At 40.6% G+C, this 22182-nt stretch overlaps 1 protein-coding gene across 1 annotated transcript in view; it reads right to left on the reverse strand.

Annotated features, from left to right (window-relative positions):
* Nucleotides 1-4234: 4234 nt before the first annotated feature.
* The window catches only part of EPG5 (ectopic P-granules autophagy protein 5 homolog (C. elegans)), a gene marked incomplete at its 5' end in the record, with an annotated part of 52687 nt that continues 34739 nt past the window's right edge, over nucleotides 4235-22182 (reverse strand). Inside the window, 15 exons of the mRNA XM_009577724.1 lie at nucleotides 4235-4426; nucleotides 5721-5835; nucleotides 6798-7013; nucleotides 8509-8728; nucleotides 9583-9825; nucleotides 11893-12037; nucleotides 12175-12384; nucleotides 14701-14886; nucleotides 15742-15917; nucleotides 16843-16946; nucleotides 17863-17938; nucleotides 18618-18825; nucleotides 18945-19105; nucleotides 19874-20087; nucleotides 21185-21379. Coding sequence (XP_009576019.1) covers nucleotides 4244-4426; nucleotides 5721-5835; nucleotides 6798-7013; nucleotides 8509-8728; nucleotides 9583-9825; nucleotides 11893-12037; nucleotides 12175-12384; nucleotides 14701-14886; nucleotides 15742-15917; nucleotides 16843-16946; nucleotides 17863-17938; nucleotides 18618-18825; nucleotides 18945-19105; nucleotides 19874-20087; nucleotides 21185-21379 — 2652 coding nt within the window. The remainder of the gene's footprint in view (nucleotides 4427-5720; nucleotides 5836-6797; nucleotides 7014-8508; nucleotides 8729-9582; nucleotides 9826-11892; nucleotides 12038-12174; nucleotides 12385-14700; nucleotides 14887-15741; nucleotides 15918-16842; nucleotides 16947-17862; nucleotides 17939-18617; nucleotides 18826-18944; nucleotides 19106-19873; nucleotides 20088-21184; nucleotides 21380-22182) is intronic.

Raw genomic sequence — 22182 nt, forward strand, 5'->3', positions numbered from 1 at the left:
GAAAACTACTTCTTTAACTCAAGTAGTTTGGGTCCAAATAGAAGCACCAGACCTTGTACCCCAAAACCACTGAGTGTGCCCGGTTGCATGTTATCAGCACCCTACGCGCTGCCAGCAAATGCACGTCACAAAACAGCTGCAGAAACTTAGATGTGAGGAAACTCCTGGATTAGCACTGTCCAACTTTTACTTACTTGGCTTCCAGAGCACAGCCCATGTTAGTGCAGCAAACGGGAGAACAAGGACATCCAGGTACAGGAACCCACCACCCCTGGACACCAGGGAAGGCACAGAAATGAGTTTGCCTGAATCCTGTCCCCCTCCCCAGCCAGGGACCTCTTTAACCCATCCAAACCCCTGCAAGATTGATCTGCAATAGGAAGAGTTTGCTCTCAACGTTTCCCTCTCGCTACCCGCTGTTTTGTCCTTTGGAAAGCAAAAGGTGTGGGGTGACATGCAGAGGAGAGACCTCATAATCAACAAAAAGGAGTGGAAGGAGCCCACTTCGGTGTACGTGCACAGTAAAGAAGTGCCTACAGGACAGCGCTGTGGGGAAAGCTCTCGTACCTTTCCTGAGAGCAGGAATTAAGAGGCCCACGTGCAGTTGCAGGGCTACAATCTCACTGGGATGACGGAGACGTTGTGTGATAGCTCACAAGCCCCGAGTGCTGCCGTGGATGGATACAGCCTCTTCAGGAAGGACAAGCTGGGACAGCGAGGACGAGGACTTGTCCTTTACGTGAGAGCACAGGGGGAATGCACTGGCCAGGGGTGGACAATGAGCCAGCTGAGAGCTTAGAGGTCAGCATTAGCAGGCCAACAGACACAGGTGGTGGTGTGGTGGCTGTCCACTGCAGACCACCTGCCCAGGAAGTACATAAGGAAGAAGCCCCATGTTGGCAGACCCTGGTCCTCACGGGGGACTCAAACCACCCACTCAAACCAGTATATACTGGAAGGACAAAACACAGCAGGGCACGTGCCAGGAGGTTTCTAGTACTGACCTCATTTGGCTTAACAAGCGTGTTCGTTCCTCCCCCTTTCCCCCCCGCCCAGTTTATGCACAGTCAGGGTTTGGGAGGATTTGGCCATTGCTCTGTTGAGCGCTTTAACTTCCAGAGTCAACGATACCAACTCCCATCACCACAACGCCCCGGCCCCTGTGGGATGTTGTAGAGTCAGCCTGCATAGGAAGCAACCGTCTGCACGTTTTAGGCATCTTGCTGCTCAGACTTCTGGTTTTCCATTCCACTGACTTAAGGGTATGTCCATTTCCCTGTTTGGCCTTATTTTCTTAATAAATACTTAAGCTGCAATTCACAGGCAACAATTCATCCCGATGCAACAACTGCTGTGCGAATCAAACGTTCAAAAAGCCACAGATATTCATTCTCCGACTAAACTGCAAAGGCACACTTGTTATTAAATAGCTGACATTCTAATTTCATCTCTTTCCACTGCAATCTACAGTGCTAAAAACAACACAAAACTTAGTTTTCCTCTGAGATTACCCGGTTACATTTATGATGTGAAAAAGAACACTGCAGTTTGTGGTAGGAGGGAGGGGGGAGAGATGCTGAGAACCTGAAAGGCTTTCCAGTAAAACTAGAAGAAACAAAAAGTCAATCCGTTGGGCACCACTTAAGGAATGAGGCTCCAAGCCCTGGAGTGCACATTTGTGACAGAGAACAGCCAGTGGATCTGTTAGTTCATAAAACTGCTGCCCTGTATTTGAGGAAACCACAGGTTCAGACTTCTACCACTCTCCGAGAAGCCAGCAGATTGGTACATCAAAAATAGCAGCTCACTGTGAATTCTCCCTATTTCTTAGGACCTACCATAGTATTATCCAGAGAGTACTTTAACCACAAAAAACCAAATCATTTTCATCACAATTATGAGATCGAGAAATGGGAAAAAAGTCAAACAGCATCATTTCTATTACATTTTAAGCAGTAAGTTATTAGAGAAGCTGTTTCAATGGTCAAGACAAATGGACGTGATGACGGTGTCAATGGTGTTTGCTGACAGCAGTGATCCCAGCCTGGTCCGGCCCTGCCCACCAGCAAAGCCCTCAGAACCAGCACCAGAGGCATAGTTTTCCCCTACTTCCCTCCACACCACCAGCCTTCCCCTCATTTGGGATAAATACCAAATTCCACAGTCTGGGTCAGTTGCGAGTGCTGAAAGACTTGAACCAGTGCATCATCCTGCGGTCACATTATCGCAGAGGTTTGGGGAATTTTGCCAGGACAGAGAAATGTTATTTCTGCCATTACATAGATGAGCTTTCTTCTGGGTTCTGGGCACAAAAACAGGCTGTTGTATCCTATATATGTTAAATCTAGGATGTCAAAGAGAAAAATCTCCAAATCTCCATGAACTGAGCAACTGTGTGGCATTCCCCCATCATACTTTCATCTCCAAGAACAATTATGTATTACCCAATGTGGATTCTGCCAGCAAGTTAAAAAATATCATGGTGTTTGTCACAAATTACTCGATTTTTCATTTTTATTTTGCACGATCTTTGCAGACATAGCATGTTATAAATACAACATTTGTAAAAACTCAACAGCTGAAACAATACCTCATTTTAAAAGTGCACGTCAAACACATATTCCTGACTTTTTCACATTTTTATGCAACTGGTCAATAACATTGAATCTAATAAAACCAGTGCTTTTAAGTCTTTGGGGGGAAAAAAAACAGCAGAATGTATTCGTCGAGATGTGAATTTTCCAAAAGAGTCTGTTAAAAAACATGCTGCATCAATATCTGGTTAATATACAGAGGGATGTACATACATATATATATATGTATATATATTTATAGGCTCGCAGATAGAGCAAAGAACTCTAAGACCACATTAAGATGAAGGTGATCTAATGACCCAGCTGGCATAGTTCGCTATCAAGAAGAAAAAAGTGATTTGTTCTCCAGCACCGGAACCACAGTTAAGAGCAACACTTCAAAGCATTACTGACCAGACAGTAGGTAGCACATTTCCTTCCCCCAGTGACCAGAACTAATGTTTTAACATATAACCATGTTCTAAGCATAAAGGCACAATTAATGGAGGAAGAGAAGAAGTGATCATTGTTCCTTCACAGAAGTGTACAGATTGGGACTGCAGGACCTTGGGCCACCTCAGATAGATCAGTGATAAAAGGGACAATGTTAGACAAGCAACTGGGGAAACTCACCTTCTGCTTTCCCTGAACAAAGGTGCATCTTATGACCAGACAAGGCAACAAAACCAGTGATCATTCAGCTGAAACAATAGGTTACAGGCTCATGGTTCATGCTTTGGCAATAGAATTTTAACAAGCAATCACCAAATTTAATACAAGATAAATACCTTTTCACAGTGTCATCTAAAATCCTGTCATGTCATGCCCAGCTAGGAAGAAAAGAATAAACTTAAGTGGTGGGTGTCTACTTGTTAAACCATTATTTCCTAAACAAGCAGACTTTCAGAATTAAGGAGTCCTATCTAACATGAATATGAGTGACTGTTTTCCCCCCAGAGACTGGGGATCCAGAAAATCACCTGACTTAAAAAGAACTTGGCTAGAAATTACTTGCATTTAATCAAGCAATATGGATGCAGACTCACTAATATTTAGAAAACAGGAAAAACCAAAGTTCTTTAGTTCAAATTTTAGTCTGTATTTACAGAAGTGGGAGAAGATTGTAGGCATGCCTTTCAACTACAGATTTCTGTGGGATAGCAAAAAAAAAAAAAGTCAAAATTTAAAATACTATCTTTCCAAATACAGGGACTTCACAAGTCTCCAAACACACATTCACATAAGATTTAGAGGTATCATGGTTAAGAAAGTCAAAACCTCTTTTATGCACAATCCTCCACTCACTTTGAACTGGCCTGAGTTTGGAAAATACAAAAAGCAAAGCAAAAAAATTAAGATGTTACAGGATGAGCTTTGCTGTCTAATGATTTCTACACCTATCCTCAGGTATACTCCTCTCAGATGTGCACCATACGCAGGAAGATATTCAAGTGTTTTCAGTCAACAAAAACTGAGCAATTCCACAGGCCTACAAATCAAAAGAAAAGAAAGAAAACTTAAAGAGGAGAAAACTTGCCAGTGTGCAGTTCCCATTCACACTTCTGACTTAATTAAAGTGGAACTCTAAAGGTAAAAATTACTTGTGCAATAACAACGTTAAATGTAAACCACAGTAATCAACATTGCATGATTCTGCGAGCTTAGTGCTGCTACCGTATGCTGTCCAAATAATGCACTTCTGGGTACAGAGTGTTAATAAGGAGAGCCAAGAGATTATTGCCATCTCGAAGACAATGTTCTGGATGCTTGATGAACTCAGAAGCCTGGGAAAGCTGCTCTTGATAATCCATATATTGTTTGTTTGATGCCATAGATTCAAGAGCATTCAGTGCCTATAGATACAAAGGAAAATTCTGTTAGCTATGTGTGCTTCGGTCCCTAACAAACCAGCTCAGGAGCCACCATATTCACAACTCCACTAGAAGATCCTTATTTACTAGAGATCCCGGAGTATTTGGAACAAAACATTTGTAAAATAGTCACTTAATAGTGTTTCAAGTCATCTCATTTTTTTCAAGCTGTTCCTTCCCCGAAATCAATACAATAACTGTTCTACTAAGGCTTGCTAGGATTCTGTAACCCAAATATTGTCAAATATTTACTTTGTGAGCTGAAGACATGGTTTCAAGGAAATTACACCAAATTACAAACTGCAACACACTTAACTATTCACTTCAGGTTTTTCTTATGAGCATCTTTGACTTTCATAGAAGTACTATTTTGCTCCCATTAATAACATTACAGAGACAATGTCAAGTTAGAAATTATATGTAAAAGAAACTATGCTGGCAGTACCAGCCAGGGCAAATGTTGGAAATATGTCTGAACAAGTTTCAGTCATTTCTTAGAGATGAGAAACAAGTTGTACCAAGTAAGTAACTTTGCTTTGGTTTCTAACCAACTCCTCCTTCCTCTTCTCATGCACTTACTGAAACAATACGGTCAGTGCACGTGCTAAAGAAGGAATGTTTATTTGTCATAGGGCTTTTAAGCCCTGATCTCACATAAACAAGTGTTAGTGTGAATATAGTCCCGCTTTATCACTGAAAAGCAGTGCAACCACAGCAGCATTGTTTTTTCCTGTTAAATTCCTTTCACCTGCTATGTTCCAAAGTTTCTGAACTCAGGGTTTACAAACATAAATTCGTCTGCACCTTTTCAGTGTATAAGATTAGGAACTGATGCCTTCATATTAATACAGAATGCTGTATAAACAGTTTTACCTAGGATCACTTTAAGTCAGGGCTCAGACACACAGTCCTGCTACCAGAGTTCAGCAAACTCACATCATCACCTGGCCTATGCTGCACCCTGGCCTTGTCTCTGGCAAATTCCAAGATGGTGTTTCGATGGATAGCAAAATTGTACACAAGTTTGTGATACACCCCTTTCCCTGAGAAGGCAAATGAGAGCAACAAGCTATTTCTGAAATTCAGAATTTAGAGCCAGGTGTAAAGCATTTGCAAAAAATGACTGAGGGCATTCAGCGCCAAATAAAAATCAACAAGTTGAGAGTAAGATTTAGCTTGAAGCAATGCTTGCAGTGACTCTTACAAGCCTCAGCCCACAAACTGAGCAAGCACGCAAAGAGGGCATGTCACGAAACCAGCAGCTGGCACACACTACCTGCTGAGCCTTCTGCGACAGCTTTGGCTCTGACCCCGCTTTCAGGCGGACTTGACTCTCTGCAGGAATCTGCACCAAGAGGAAGGCAGACAAACTGCGGGCAACCACCCGAAACCTTGCATAGGGAAAAGCACAGAGAGAGAAGGTGGTATCAAATTTGCAAGTCCTCAACAGCAGATAAAACTAGAAGTTCCATCCCATGAGATCTCTCTTGCATGAGCAACATAAGGCTTTACAGGACCTTTTTCAATGCATTAGAAAAAAATAAGTCACTTTAATATATACATAATAGTATATCATACATACTAGAGGATGAGATAATACCATACGTATCAAATGTAGCATCTGTTCCAAGCTTAGCTGCAGCCTTGAGGCCACATATGAAATACTCCTCCATTTCACAGCCTTTGAAACATCCACATCAGCCAAATCAAGAGATGAGTTGAAAGAGACTAAGATTTCAGAACAATTTTAACAGGATTGCATCCCAGGGGGTCTCTATAAACATACAGTTATGTTTACGTTCTGTGTTGAATTGGTGTTCCACAAACATTTACGTATTTTTTCTTGGCATTCTTTCCATAGCGAACTTTATTTTAATACCTAACAACCAAACTTGGTGTCTCTCTTTAGAAGGTAAAGTGAGTAACAAGCAAGCACATATTTCTTTTAGCTTCTCCTAACATTTCCAACACCTCAAGGTTAAGATAGAAAAGGCAACGTGATCATACAAAATTCTTGTGAGGTCCACTGGAACAGTCTTCTTCAGACCAGGTGAAAGCATTTTCCTCTAACAAACAGTCTTCCCTACAAACTTTGCCGGAGACAGACATTAAGCCAGAATCACAACTTTTTCTTTCCTTTTCCACCACAAACTTTGCAGAAGTTCATATTCACTTCTTACCAGATTAAAACACTCGCTACATTTTTTCCTGTGATGGGTCCAAACAAATTTATAGATTTGGGGACAGCATGAATTCAGAATATCTTTTGACATTGCACTGTGCAGTCTGGATCGAGGCTGCAGCTTTTTTAACATGATGACTCTCATTAAATCAACTAATTCACTGTGCTTACCTGGGTGACAAAGGAGATCTCCTGCCTAGCCCAATAGCACCAAGTATTCCAGAAGCCAGTCTCTCCTCAGCCAGCTGACTCTGCCTGCCTTGGATTGACAGCAGCGTCCGAACAACAGATTCGATCAGAATGGTGTCATCTTGCTCCATCTGAATCAAGGATAACTGCATGGCTTTATGCCACCAAAGAAAGAGCTTTGCCTCTTCCTTTGCTGAGCTTTAGGTAAGATTTAAAGAATAAAAACAAAACAAAATAAAAATTAAAAAAAAAAAGTCAGATGCATAAGAAGTTTGTACCTCTCCCCATTAGGCCCATGAAGAATTCAGATGGTTAATTAACGATAGCTAATCTCACTATATGAGGATAGCATAACTATACTACCCCACCAGTTATTATACTGCTGTAATTGCTGTTGCTATGGCTTTGATGCAGACATCAGCCAGCAGGTTTTAAGGGCCCGTAAAAGGACAAAGAACAATGCTTCCTTTTAAGCTTTACAACAGAGAATAAATGATATTGCAGTCATAAGTGGATCTAAACTTGTCTAAGACTTGGTATAAAAAGAATTAAGCTGTATCTCTACTCTTTTTTTTTCCCTTTACTTACGAGTAAAACACTTTAGGAAGCACTAGCTGTTGTTTCCACAACAATTTAGACTTTTAATATGATCTTCTAGAAAAGGAAACATTGAAGTTTTTTGTTGAGCAAAGCACAAAGTGAAGTTCCCCTTATGATATTTTTAATCTTTCCCCAAACAGTTTGCAGTTAAGTTAAGAAGCTCAGATTTTCCACATAAAGCATCAGCACGAGTTTCCTACATCAGCCGATCCTCACATTACTCCGCCCAGTCATTTCCCATACCAGGCACCCTCAGCTTTGATGTTTAGAGCAAGGTTTAATTTGCTGTGTATGGTGGCTTTGCTGTCTCCTTCACACTTTGGCAATCAAATTACTAAAAGTGAAAGTATTCTTTGAATTTCAAGAAACAGCGGGAACATACATTTTCCCAAAATGTTCTTTCACAGCAAATACGAACATTACCAACATTAATATGGAAAAATATTCACCACGTTTGCTAAATCCTGGCAATTTCAGCAGCAACTGTAAATACAGTTGTTACATACTTTAAGTACAAAGTATTATCATTTTAACCCCAAAGCTATCCATCCTTTCCCACCAGAACCCTATTATCTAATAAGTTGTTTTAGAGCAATAGAGGCCGCTAACGCTGGGCACCCCACCAGATCCACTGGGTTCAGATTTGGTTCAGAGCTGCTGACAGTCACCATTGAGGAGCTTTAAACACCAGGTCTCTCAGGAACATCAAACTGAATATTCAGCACATAACTCATCCCACCTAGTGGACGTTCTGGAAAGCGGAACCCACAGTGATTTAGGGTTTGCTTAAAGTAATTTTAACTGAGCACAAATCCAGGCTGCCATTGAAATCAAGCTTCTCTGACTGAAAACTGACCAAAACTGCACCAGAAGTGTTCAAGTAGATAAAATTCCCTCTGTTTAACCACAACAACTATCAGTGTTGGCAGTGGGGTTGGGCAGACTCCGTAATAGCGGATATAGAAGGATTGACCATTTCATCCAGCAGCCTGATGAAATCAACCTAATTAACCTGGCCACCTAATTATACTGGCTATACAACTACAGCCTTATTTAAAAGTCAAGGCATATTCAGAAGCCTTGAGCTTGGTACCTTGGGTACACTTGCTCCAGCCATTTCCTGATGGTTAGCAGGATCTTCATTTCATTGGTAAGAGTTTGGTCAGTGTTTAGGCATTGCCGCAGGTAGACATACAGGGTCAAGTAGCTTCCTAAAGACAGACACTCCTGCAGGAATTCTTCCATGGTTAGCTCAGGAACTTGGAGGGAAGCGAGTACAGGGCCCCAGCCTAAATCCGGGTGGTGAGGACAATCTATAAAAAACCCAAAAGGACAGAAAAAAGAGTGTGTGAGAAAGCAGCACTTAGTAAAACCTAAGAACTAGAACTACTTCACTGTGTTTCTATAAGTGACAGAATTTGGGCTGGTTTAGCTGTTCTCCAGGTAATCAGTTTGTCATGCAACTCTGACGGAGAGAAAAGAAAAACTCCACTATCATAGGGCACCTCCTTGAGGTCAAGGCGAGATATCTTCCCAGCATTCAGTCAGGATTAAATTTGAAAATTTTAGCAATGGAATTTTAAATCTTTCCTTCAGGTGTACTGAAATCTGATCACACAGAATGTGGAAGAAATCAAAATGTAGTTCCACAAGGATTATGTAAACAGAAAGGGAAAAAAAAAAAACCCGCACCACAGAATTTCAAAGTTTTACCAATCAAGAGTATTTTTTTCTTAACTTAGCCTACAGAACCCTAGAAGAGGGGACAAATACCTGTTTTGTTCTCTTGGGATGATTTTTTTTTTTTTTTTTTTTTTTACACAAAGTCCTCCCCTTTAGCTGGAAAAATGGCAACCATTACACAGAGCAAATCTGTTTTCGCAGAGACAGGTATAGTTCTTAAGAAAATACACAATTAGAGCAGTTGAAAAACCCAAACCATAATGGCCTAACTTTTCTACATCTAGTTACTACAGCACATATATGTGTGACAGCTGGGAGCCATCAGATACAAAGAAAGGAGCTCTGATTACAGAAACCAGATTAAAACCCAGTTCCAGTACTGGGCAGCGTGAAGCTATAAGGATTCCAGATGATTTTTATTTAACGGGCATCCAAGACTGATCAAAGTTTTTGAGACAAGCAGCAGCAGCAGACAGGCTCCAACCTTCATTGAAGTAAGCAGTGATACAGGCTTCTGTCGTCTCTGCCATGTGTCGCACAGAGGCCAGGCTCTGACACGCTGCCGTGAGAAGGGGCATTGCTAGCAACCCGTGCACTTTGCCATCGATCCACTTTCGTAAGCTCCCCCGTAGCGACTCAGCTGTTGTAACGCTAGAATTGTTCATCATCATCAGCGTTTCTGTAAAGAGACTGCTGAGGGCCATATGACGTGTTTGCAGGTCCATATCTGAAAGCCAGAAATAAGAGAACCATTTCAGTCGCCATTTCAATCATGTCACACACTAGAACCCACCACTGGGTTCAACTCACCACTGAACCCTTTCTGCAGATACTGAGAAAAGCCTCTTGCTCATTACACACCTCAATTCCTTGTCTGTACTTATGAAACTGCAATAAGACACCCGTTCCTCGCAGTATCTTCCCTTGATGAGACAGTTCATAATTCATTAAACAGAGAGACAGCTTGTAAGACTGTAGAGCAGAGTACATTGGAGCCCATCTTTCACCTAGGGTCTTTTACCATGACTACAGTGCAAATAAATTGAATGATAAAGCACATTTACAGTCTCCAAGAAAACTAGGGTATTAAAACATAGTTTAAAACACAGCTTAGAGTGAAACAACCAAGATTTTAGATGATTCAATTTGAAATATGACCAAAATGAGTCCTGAAATGTTGCAGTCCCCTCATGCATTTCCAGGATTCTAGATTTTCTGCTAATCCCAGTGTTCAACCCCAGAATATTTTTTTGAAACCATTTCTTGGCGTTGCCTGAACATGTCATCATGGGCCACCTGTAACAGCACTCTCAAAGCAAAAGTTTCCTGCGCTTGGCTCTCTAACTACAGAGTAGACCTTTGCACATATTGATGGAAAAAAAGCCACCATTGTTATAAAAGAAAATTTTCAAGCAACATCAGGCTTCTTGTGGAAGGAAAAATTTCAACTGGTTATGAAGAAAAGTTGTGCACAAAGAGGGATTAATCACTGGAAAAACATCATCAAAAGAGGTTGAGACCTCCACACTTGCAGATATTTGGATGCTCACCAGAGAAGGCCCTGAGTAACCTGTTTTAACTGTGAAGCTAGCCCTGGTTTGAGGAGGAGGCTGGAGTACAGGCCTCCAGAGGTCCCTTCCAAACTAAGCTATTCTGTCTGTATCTACCTACTAAGGAAAAAAAAAAAAAAAAAAAAAGAAAATAAAAAAGCCCCAAAAGTCATCTGTCATGGCACAGCTCTCCAGTAAGGTAAACATCTCTTATCAAAAACCAACCGAGAAAGACAAAGCCAGGAGGTTAACTGACTTACCTAAGATCACAACTAGTTTTACAGCCAAGTCCCACTTCACAGGCTGCAGACCACCAAGCGGGACCATTGCCAGACACCTGACACCAAGGCCCACCAGATCTGCTGGGACAAGTCCCGGCGCAGTGCCCAGAAGTCCAGCTTTCTCCTCTCCAGTTGTTGTCAACAGAAGGTGCTGCCCCAGAGGCTCTTCCAAAAACCTCTGCCAGCCCCCTCCAAACCTCACAGAGAAGCTAAATCTGATACACACCACCCCTTTCTTGCCGCTCCGCATCAGTGATCCTCCTGCGCTCCACAGCCTGGCTGAGCAACACGGAGCATTCTCTCTTTCAGCCATTTAACACATATAAGTGTGCACAGGGATTCATGAAACAGAGCTGCTCCTCTTATACTGAAGCTCCCGTCTCCTCCAAAATTTCTCAGCTACGAGGAGCGTCAGCAGCAACAGGCAACCCCTCGCTTCTCTTCAAGTCACAAAGAGTTTTGCTGACTATGGGGCTGTCCTACAGAGATTCGCCAAGTAGCAATACAAGTACTTATCACTCTCACAGATTTTCAGAGACTTTCTGTTCACTTTGCTAGCGCATCTATGTGGGTCATGGACAGGAAGAGTCATGACTCCTGACAAGTATTTCTGTGTAGTACAGTGAGACGACTGATTTCACCTGAAGTTTTAGTTTGATAGAGGAAGCTCAGGATGGTACTAGCACTAAAATTGAGATCAATATAAATGCTGTGGGTGTGGACACACCATACTACTAGCGTACATGAATATAATTCCCCTACTTCAATATAGTCAGCTTTCCCAATTGCACAACAGTTTAGCATCCTGTCTTAGAACCTGATCCTTCAGGACCAAGAGAGTGTAATTGTGTCATCCTTCCTTTTAAAAAAGATGGACATGCCAAATAAAATTTAAAAAATTAAAAACTAGACAACAAAGAAAAGAATCCCTCAAGCTCCTGCGTATTGATCAGTTTTACAAACCTGGAGGATTAAAGATGACTACATCATCTAGCAACTTGGACATTTCTTGTTCCAAAACTGCAAGAGTAATCTTTCCGCTTTGTTCCAAGGTGCTAAGAAATTGAACCACCTGGCGAATGTATGCTCGGCACTTCAGTGTTGCATCCTGGTAATCAAAATTAAAGTCAATTAGGAAAGAAAAAATCACGCCTAGAACTCTTTCCACACTCCGTAATATACAAAAGCAGAACATTGCAAATGACAAGAACGGCTCAGAGACACTGCAAAACCAGTCCAACTTACAAGGTGGATGTGACTATCTGAAGAGGCACCAAAGCCTGCTGAGATTTTCAGAAGCTTCACTATCAGTTCAGCTGCAGCATCCTTAGCAAGTATAACAGAAGGAGGGTAGTGACTGTTGCAGTAGCTGATGATGCTCTGATAAGATGAAATGCCCACAAGCTGCCAAGGAAGGGAGCTGGTCTGTCCAAGCAGATTTATGAGTGGCGATTCCTGAAGATTTAAAGACATCAGTCTAAGCTCCACCTGCTTTACTGTTTTAAATATTCACAGTACTCAATATTGGAAGGAAGCCCAGGCTCCAAAATTTGAAGTAGATGGAGCAGAAACCCCACAGAAATAGATGACCACTGGGAGTCTGGCTGAAAAGCAACTCCTCATTCAAGCAGCAAGCCAACACATGTCAACTCTATGTCAACTCTAGCATTCACGTTACAGCATTCAGACTGCTGCAGCAGCTCTAACCAAGCACAAGTCAGTGAGAGACGTTAAAATTTGACATGTAAACATGTAAAGACAGGTAGAAAGAAATGGAGACCCTCCAAGGTAAAGTCACTTCAGTAGAGGTTTAAAAAAGGCATTAAAAATTAGGAAAAAAAAAATTCACCTAAGTTCACAGTAGAACCAGGGACAGAAGCCGTGTCCCTCAATCTTCCATTCAGTGAATCATCTACCAACCTGGGGGACTCCTCAAGTGCTTATTCTCATAAATACCATCCTGAACATTACAGCAGCCTACAGTGTCCGCAACTCACACAGGCAGCGCAAGCATGCAGATGGAAAAGTCCCTCCGTCTACAAGCAGCGCAGAGCCTAGCCTCAGCTACCGCCATCCTCCTCTCATGGGTTCGTACACATCTGCAATACAAAAGGGCACCCCCTGGACACTGAGAAGCACCAAATTCCTACACCTTGTAGAATGAACAAATACCAGAATTGTGTCGACAGCCAACATAACCTAGAGACTTTAAGGATCGAGAACTAACCCAAATTAGACTACATCAACAAGAATGTGACGCTGGTACATCAAGTACTTCAAGTTGCGCGTGCACTGGAACATTGGGCTGAGAAAGTTTGAGATTTAGGTCAAGGTGTCACAGGAGAGTTCTGGGAGGTAAAAAACGAGTGACAGCGTGTCAGTTTAACACATTGCTGGAGGCTAGGAGGGAATTCCTGAGGCTGACTCATACAATGTACAAACAGGTATCTTTTGAAGCTTCAGAAGCTTCTGATAAGCAAAGGCATTCAGGTCAAAGCACGTGAACTCCGGTAATTTTCCTAAACTGGAATACAGTTTTGATCAAAGGCTGCTGGTGACATCTTGACACAGCATCTCGTAATGCCTCAGAGGAAATGGAAAACGGAAGACGCTACAAGCGGGAGAAAGCTGGCAGATGTGAAATGGGACTTCTTGAAAATTACCCAGCCCCTCTGGAAGGGTCCTCCAGAAGCAATGGACTGAATCAGACTGTGCTAGATTTACCCACACAGAGCTCTTGGCAAAAGCAGAGTTTGGAAAGTTCATCCTAACACCCGCTGTTTCTCTTTCCTATTCCAACAATTCAGACTTACTGGAATGCAACCATAAATGGGAAAAGTGCTGAGATATCAGAGATGATGAAATCCGCCTTCAGAGCAAAATAACAAGAAAACTCAACCTAAGACTCAACAGATGAAGTAATCTGTCCCCAGTAACTCATCAGAAGCAGACAGTGACAAGCTTCTTAAAGATAAGGTCTTCAAGATGTTGTTCCATCATCGTGACTTGTCATCACATCATATGGATTTAGGAGAGGAGCATTTTATGGTAAGAAATAAATGTTTGCAAAAGCAGTTCTGAGATTTATAACTCCTGAGAAAACATGTTCAAGCAGACAAATAAATATTTTCCTTTTAGACAGCTATGAAAAAAAACTACACTCGGATCAAGTCCTGCTCCTAACCTCACAGGGACTAATCCCATTGCTGAGTTGTGCTTAACACCGCCAACTTGAGTGTGACCTCTGCATTGCATCTGCTTGTAACTAAGGTCCTCCAAAATCAGGAAAAAGAAAAGGAAACAGACATTTTAATTAAGGGCTGGCCTAAGAGACAAGAGAGATATACTATGCAGCATCCCATACTTAACTATGAAAACAACTGCACAGTAGTTTTACATAACAATTTTTTTTTTAAACACTAATGAAACTAACATATATATTTGTTCTTTCCAAAAGCCAAAGAGTCATTTTATAACTCCAGGAAACTGTCTGTATTTATTTGCCTACTCTTTACAACACTATTGAATCACAGCACCTACAGAGGCTTCTTAAAACAAACAGCAGCTCTTCTTTTCTCACAGAAGTTACGCAAAATGCCTCACGTAAGGATTTAGTCTTGGCCATCTCCAGAACACTACTTGGGGTATTTTACCTAGGCACCTCCGAGATAACCATTCTGCAAGTCAGAAAGTCGTCACAGCCTCTGTCCTTGCTAGCAAAGGATTATTCTTCTTCTAAGACAGATAGGTATGAACCTTTTCAAAAATTACCTCTTTGCCTGTAAGTTGTTCCTCCTTTGCCAACAGGACCATCATATACAGCAAACAGACAATCATGTTGTGAGTCTGAGGATGAGGGTTGGGATTCCAGGCATCAGAGAGGACACTGACCCAGTTGATTTCACATAAAACGTAACCCAAGAATAAGAAACAACTCTTGGGGCTGCCTCTTTCAATCTAGGAAGGAGAAAGGAAAAAAAAGGCAGGCACATAAAACAATGTAAGATATAAACACATTCATACTTTTCAACTCCTTAGCCAACCATAAATCCACAGCAGCATTGTAGGTCAGCAGAGGAGTAGACAGACACTGCTTCTCCATCATTTTGCCCCCCACCAGAAGAGTTGCACATGTAAGTTTCTAGGCCTCTCAAACAACCAGTACAGAATATCAAGCTGCTGCAAACCAGAAAGAAAAAATTTATTATAAACTCCTAACTGCATTACTGCAACTACTTCTCTTCACTCTAAGAGAAAATAAGAAACTCTGAACCTGTTTAGAACTGCATGAAGAATCCATCCCAAACAGATAAGCAGTAAATCCTGGAGCATTTCCACATCTATCTGCAGCTTTACATTGTCTCAGACAACTTGCAAGTGAGAACAACATGGCAATAGTAAAATACATTAACATTAACCAAACACACACTAAATACGTCAGGCTGGATGGGGCTCTGAGCAACCTGATCTAGTTGAAGATGTCCCTGCTCCTTGCAGGGGGTTGGACTAGATGACCTTTAAAGGTCCCTTCTAATCCAAACCATTCTGTGATTCTATGATATATTTAATAAATGAGACGTTCAGACAGCGCAATGACAGATTACAGAGACTGCCAGCTTTACAACTCCTCACAACTTTGTGTAAGACCCAGTAGCGCTCCTTCGCAAAAATCTTCAATCACAAAATGAGCAGCTGGGAATGCTACAACAAACTTTAAAAGCTTACTTGCTAAAAGAACTGTCTCTAGCTCCCCAGCTATTTTCAAGGGCAACACTGATTATGAACTTAATTCAGCAGATGCTACGTACTCACTTTAAAGAACTCTTCCATAAGCATCTGGTCTGGATGCATTTCCTTCCATGGAAGCCTTCTGAACTCATTATGGAAAGTATAGAGAATAAACTCAGGCATTTTGGGGGCTGTGCAACATTCACAGTAATGCATCAGATGTAACCAGAGAGCCCCATGGTGGCTTGGCAACAGCTTATCTAGATTCAAAGGAAACAGTTGAATTAACAACAGAAAAAATTCAGGGAAAGCTTGATTACAGAAGAAAATCCAATTCTGAAGAAAAACCATAAACGCAAGTTACACCAAAATACATGCGTCAAAAGGGAAAAAAAAAAGCAGCACATTTTTAAGCTTTTAGATTTTTTTTCTCCAAATCAACAAGTGGGGAAGCTTATGATTTCATGCCCATCCTCAATCTTTTGAAGAGCTGCTGGACAAAAATCTGAAGCTTATAAAATATTCCTTCCATGTAGAACTTCACTGTTTTTATGTAGGGTTTTTTAGTTTTGTTTTTGTTTTTAAAAAAGATTCTATGAATCTGGAATCTTACAAAACACGCAATGATATGTTATTTTTATTTATTTATTTCTACAAGATAAGTTTGAATCTAGTTCATCCCTAAAGGTTGTTAAGAGGTATTTGCGAAATTAATTTTTTTCCACTCCCCTATCTAACTACACATTAGGCACAATAAGCAATGCTAAATAGGAGCTCAAAATGATCAGTCCTGGAGATTAAATTACCTCCAAGACTAGCTGTTGAAACAAATGTATTGGTCATTGTGACATGCTACTGTGCATGTTGTACGGGGACAATATACAGACCTGGAATGAAGTCATGCAATTCTCATGACAGCTCATTTTGTTTTGCTTTCCTTCACATTAACTTTGTAATCTGACAGATATGCATTTATCAATCACGTTATCTACCCTTGGCAAGGAAAAAAAGCTGTCTTTTAAGGATGAAATAAAGAAATGCTTCTGGCACCACTGCAGTGATCATCTTGGCTAAAAGTTCCTAACAAAAAAAATCCCCTCACATTCCACATCTCAATCAAAAATCATTTTTGGTCTGATACAACAGAAAGTGCCACTACATTAAAACTGTGTGGACTTTACCCACCTTTAAAGCTCTCGTGCAAAAGCTTGATGCAATCTGTAAACAAACAGACCACGGTGGATGCTACAGGAGTGTCGCTCTCTAACCAAGGGTAGCAGGGCTGGTTACTTAAAAGAAGTAAAGCAACACAAATTTCAGTGCTGAGTTACTAGATCATAAACAGATCATAAACACTCAAACAATTTAAATATGCCAAAGCATAGTAAATCAATATAGTAGATAGTACACAGTACATCAATATAGAAGGTATCAGCAGTCCTTTCATTCAGACTCAATTCTTTAGAACTGCCTGTTTCTTCCTTAAAAGAGGTACAGACTTTAACGTCACGCTGAAGATCCACGATACCATTGAGTAAGCAGAGATTACTTGTTTGGCATTTCATAATTGAATTAAATACCAAAACACAGGAATTTCTGAATGACAGCACATACCACCTGCAGTCAAACTTGTAATTAAATGTTGGAGATGCGCTCACAGCTCAAAAAGCTTTTGGCTTTGGAAGAAAGTCAAATTTAAGTGTACAACATTACAAATAACTCTCTGTGTGAAGACAGAGGTACACAAGACAGTAGATCATCACAGGACTGATTCAGTCCAAGGTTTCTTTACGTACCACTGGCATTTGGGGTTGTATTTGCTTGGCTTTTTTTTTTCGTTTTAAACTAAGGAGTTATTGGTATTACAGACGCTAAAAAAAAAACAAATCTAAAATTCAAATTTGAGTGTTTCCAGAACTAAGTGCAATTCATATTTTTCTCATCTCTGCTTCCTGACCACAGCTTGGTTATATTTCTTGTATCTAAAACAATTACTCAATCCAAGTCTTGGAAAATTTGACTTAAGAAACTCATGAATTAGTTCCGTAATTGTTAAGGATATGACATAAGTCCCAGCTATTTAAGGGAAGGTCATAATGCAGTCATGAATTAGAAAAAAAATCAGACAACAATGAAAGCCATTCTTATAGGGTTAAAGTCCTCACTTGAGCAAAAACTCATTTAATTTTAAAATGCACTATATACCTTGCATCTTCCTTATCCAAGACCAGTATCCATGGTTTAAAGAGTCCAGCAATGACTGAATACAACGACTGCAATGCTAGAAGAAGAAAATAAAACATAGAAGTTGCTTTTTTCCCCCCCAAAATTAGCAACAGTGAGCATATTACACTTTTCCAAACTTGAATACAATGTCCTTTGCTTATTCCAACATTTAATCAGTTCTTCCTGGTCAAATAAAAATTTAAAATATGGTATGCTTATTAGTAACTCTGGTTAACAATATGATTGTTTTAACAACAATCATAAGCATTTTGCATTGCTTAGATGTTTTATTAATATCACTTTAACACATCTGAGATTGTGGGGGTAATGATGATTCACACTTTAAACCTGCATATACTAAAATAAAAGGTGTTTTGGCGATTTTCTCCAAATCAAAATCACACCATGATGAAATTCAGTAGTCCTTCGTTCCCAAACCTTTGCTCAGTGCAAAAGACTGTATTTTTCTTTGAAGAAAGTATGATCTCTTCATAAAATAATTTTAAAGCAAGCTCAAATATAAACAAGCTTCCTCCAACAAGCATGAGGATAAAGCATAAAAGTCCCACATGGCCATGAAGTAGCATCAACATTTCCTGTCTGTATTTTAATGTTCTCATGATTGTACAAATGCAGAATAAGAAGATTTTACTGTATATTTAAATGGTCTTAACAGAGGAAATTAGAGAAACTGAGTGCCTGTTCTTAAGTAACTTGCTTTTAAGACACATTACCTGCTAGAATTCTGCTACTGCCAACAGGCTCCTGGGCTAAATTGGCAACTTCGGTGTCAATAAGTCGTTTAGTAAGATACTCCAGAAATTTATTCACTTCAGCTACATAAGGACTCCATTTTGAAAACAGACCAAAAGTCCTGAAGTCCGTCGAAGCCAGTCGGAGTTTGCAGAAAGATGTGGAAAGCCATTCTATTGTCTCTCTAACCTGTAAAAAGAAGGGAACTATTAATCAGCTACAGAAAGACTGCACAGCAGTGTTACTTGTCACTATTTGTCATCTGTTTCGGCTGAAAAACATAATACATCAACCAAAGAGGCACCCACCTGTTCTGCAGAGAGGAGAATTTTTGCAGCATCCTGCAATACAGGACTTTCAGTAGAATCACTTTTCTTGAAGCTTCCCTGTTCAGTCACTGGTGAACCACATCCCAAAGCTTTAAGGGATGCCTTCCAACAGTCAGGGCTTAGAAGCTGCTCTGATGAGCCTTAGGAGAAAGAGAAGGGAATGCATTTGTGGAAGTCAGGAGAAGGATATTAGTCCCTTTCTCAATACAAGTCAGAAAAGGTTAAAATTAGAGCTGCCTACTGCTAAAAAAAATTAGGTAAGGCATGAATTTGAAAGCCCCAAGTTTAAGGGTGAGAGATATCTCTAATTGCCAAACATAAGTAATTTAACATTCCTTTTGGCATCCACATGCTCTCTTCTTAGAGAGTTTCCCAGGCACTTAGTACATCCCCGGCTACAAACACATATTAAGAGAGAGTTGCTGCCTCAGCACATATGGTTTGACAGAAAGGAAGTACTTCTGTTCTCATTTAGCAGATTACAGGTAGCATCTAATGTCAACCATGACATTTTCGGCAGATTACAGTATCAGTCCCAGGTCTCCATAACTCTAGTTCTCAGTTTGACATTGAAGGGTGCTCAAGAACAAGGATGCTGCATTACAGACTGTGGCATAATTATAATTAATAAGTGCTTCCATTAATAGAAACCTCTCCTCCATCCTTCTCCTGTAATATGGGCTGAAAATCTGTTGTCACTGATGCATATGCTTTGATCTGCAAAAGAGTATTTCTTTCCAGTAGAGGTAAAATATGTCTAATAAAAACATATCACATAGCATGCACATAAAAGTGCATATAGAATCATCCCAAATTTGTTGCTATTTAACTCTACTGCATGCAGTTCATATTTTTAAGCCAGAAGATTTTTTACGGAAGGCTTAGTATGCATCGATTCAGATACTCACTTTGCACGAACAATCTTAGGAAATCACTATAGTGATCAGGGAACTGATACTGGAGAAGGTTAGTCCAATGCTTGCAGAAGATATTAAATGGCATCAAAATATCTTCTTCAGGTTCAAGGCCACATGCATTGAGAGCCAAGTGAATAGAGTCCAGAAGCTTGGTACGTTCAGACAGAGGTGGCTTAGCAACGCTTAACCATTGTTTAAGGTCAAACTAGAACAGAGGACAGGAAGCATTTGTAAGTAGAAGCTTTAACAGCCACAACACCTTTAGAAGGAGGGAGAAATTGTCAGGAGAAAAAAAATCCTGAAGTTTTTGTATGTTTAAGAAAAAACTAATGAATTTGCACCTCATTAGCCCTAACTCAAAACCAAGGTAACACTCTCCAAAGGTTATGTTTTAGCATATTGCAGAAGTCCCTGAATTTATGAAACAACCCTTGGCAGGGGTTCTCTGATTCATAAAGACGTGTATGAATTTCCACGCTTCAGTACCACTGCCAAACAAATACTTACAAGCATTAGATGGGCTAATCTCCATAATCCATACATTTTCAGGTGGAGGTGCAAAGCTTTTGTAGCCTTTAGGCCACCTGTTCAGACCTAGGTCAGCAGGGACAATGACGATCATTGCCACTAAGGACAGCTCAGAGTCATGTCCAAAACAGATTGACTGCTATTCACAGCTGTCAAACCTGCCTCTGTGTAACTAACGAAGAGAATCAGGGCAATATCAAAGCCTAAGTATAACAGTAATTTCTCCACTGACAATATACGCAGACAGTATCATGCAGCCCTGAAACAAGAGATGTGCAAATCACTTGCTCCTACCTAACTCTATGTTTTAAGATAGGCAGGAAGGACATGGGTGCCAAACAGAGACAGAAGATTCAGACACTGTTCCGAATTTTTTGTTTGTTTGTTTTTATTTTTAAGATACCTGGGATTCAGTGGCTACTTTGAATGTCTCTGCAGAGGTATCAGGCAGAAGACGCCATGGAGAGCCTGCTTTAATTTCAAGAGTAAGAGTGCACTGAAGAGTAAGCCCTAGGAGGCACATACTGATACCATCTGGGCTAGGAAAGGGTAGCTTAAGCTTCCTATTTGCTTTCGCCTCCAGCCCCTCTTGAGCTTAAATACAACACATACCACTCAGGATGAGCAACACAGATCTATAGAACCTGTCAATGTTGTTTTTTGAAGTACCAGATTTGCACCTCTTTCTTCCCCAGCATAAAGTCACATTCTTCAGGGAAAGAACACCCACAAAAGCAACCCACAAACCAGACGCAGAATTCACGAGTACTTTACCTTTGTCAGCAGCATGAAGACAACATCACTGTTATCCTCACTCAGAAAGGCCACGACTTTTTCGTATAAGGTCACAAATTCATTGGGAGAGGCAACAGGAGTGAAGTAAGGAGAAAGAAGAGTACAGAGCCTTCGATTCTGCAGGATCGTCTGGAGGAGACGCTTGCACTCTGACTTGGTCCCACTGACAAACACCTGAGGGAATTGGGAATGATGAGAAAAAAAAAAGCCTAGTATGAATCTATTGGGGAAAAAACCACAAACTTAGACCTTTTTGTCAAGACAAGCACAATTTTTGGTCCTTTTAAAAAAAGAAAGTTTTCTCAAAAATGACACACTGTATGAGATCAACTAAATACTGCTGTTCCACAAAATACAATGCAAAATACACGTTTCCCTAGCACACTTAAGAACAGCACTTGTGACTACACACACACTTGCATAAAAATACCTAGAAATCCAATTTTTTCTGATGGGTTAACAAAAGAAAAGGAATCCAGATTTCAGCAGCCCTCCTGACATTAAGAAAAGTTTAAACAGAACTATGCCCGTGGAGAGCTCTTCAACACCTCAGCTGTTAGAGGTGCTTAAGGACAGCTGCACATGGAAACAAATTGCATTTAAGAGATGAAAAGAAATGCCTGGACCCAAAGCAGAGGCTAATGCTTTCTTTTTCTCAGAGTACCCACATAATGTGTTCCCCATGGCAAATATTACCAAAAGCAACAAGCACTTATGCAACAACAAGCAAACTTCTGGCTAACTCTACACAAAGAATATTTATTGCAAGGCTGTAAAAGAGAGGTATCTAAACACAGAGGTTGACGAGATATATGTCAGCTAGAAAATGATCTGTAGCAGCAAAATATATGCCAAAACACTCTTTTACGCACCGGAAGTACCCAAACTTTAGTCACCTGCCCAAAAATACAGCCTACCTTAGCATTTAACTAACACAGCGAGCATTCACACAAGCAGGCATCTCAGAGCAACAGTTT

This window comes from Fulmarus glacialis, unplaced genomic scaffold (assembly GCF_000690835.1).
Source record: "Fulmarus glacialis isolate BGI_N327 unplaced genomic scaffold, ASM69083v1 scaffold38105, whole genome shotgun sequence".
In the NCBI taxonomy this organism is placed as follows: Eukaryota; Metazoa; Chordata; class Aves; order Procellariiformes; family Procellariidae; genus Fulmarus; species Fulmarus glacialis.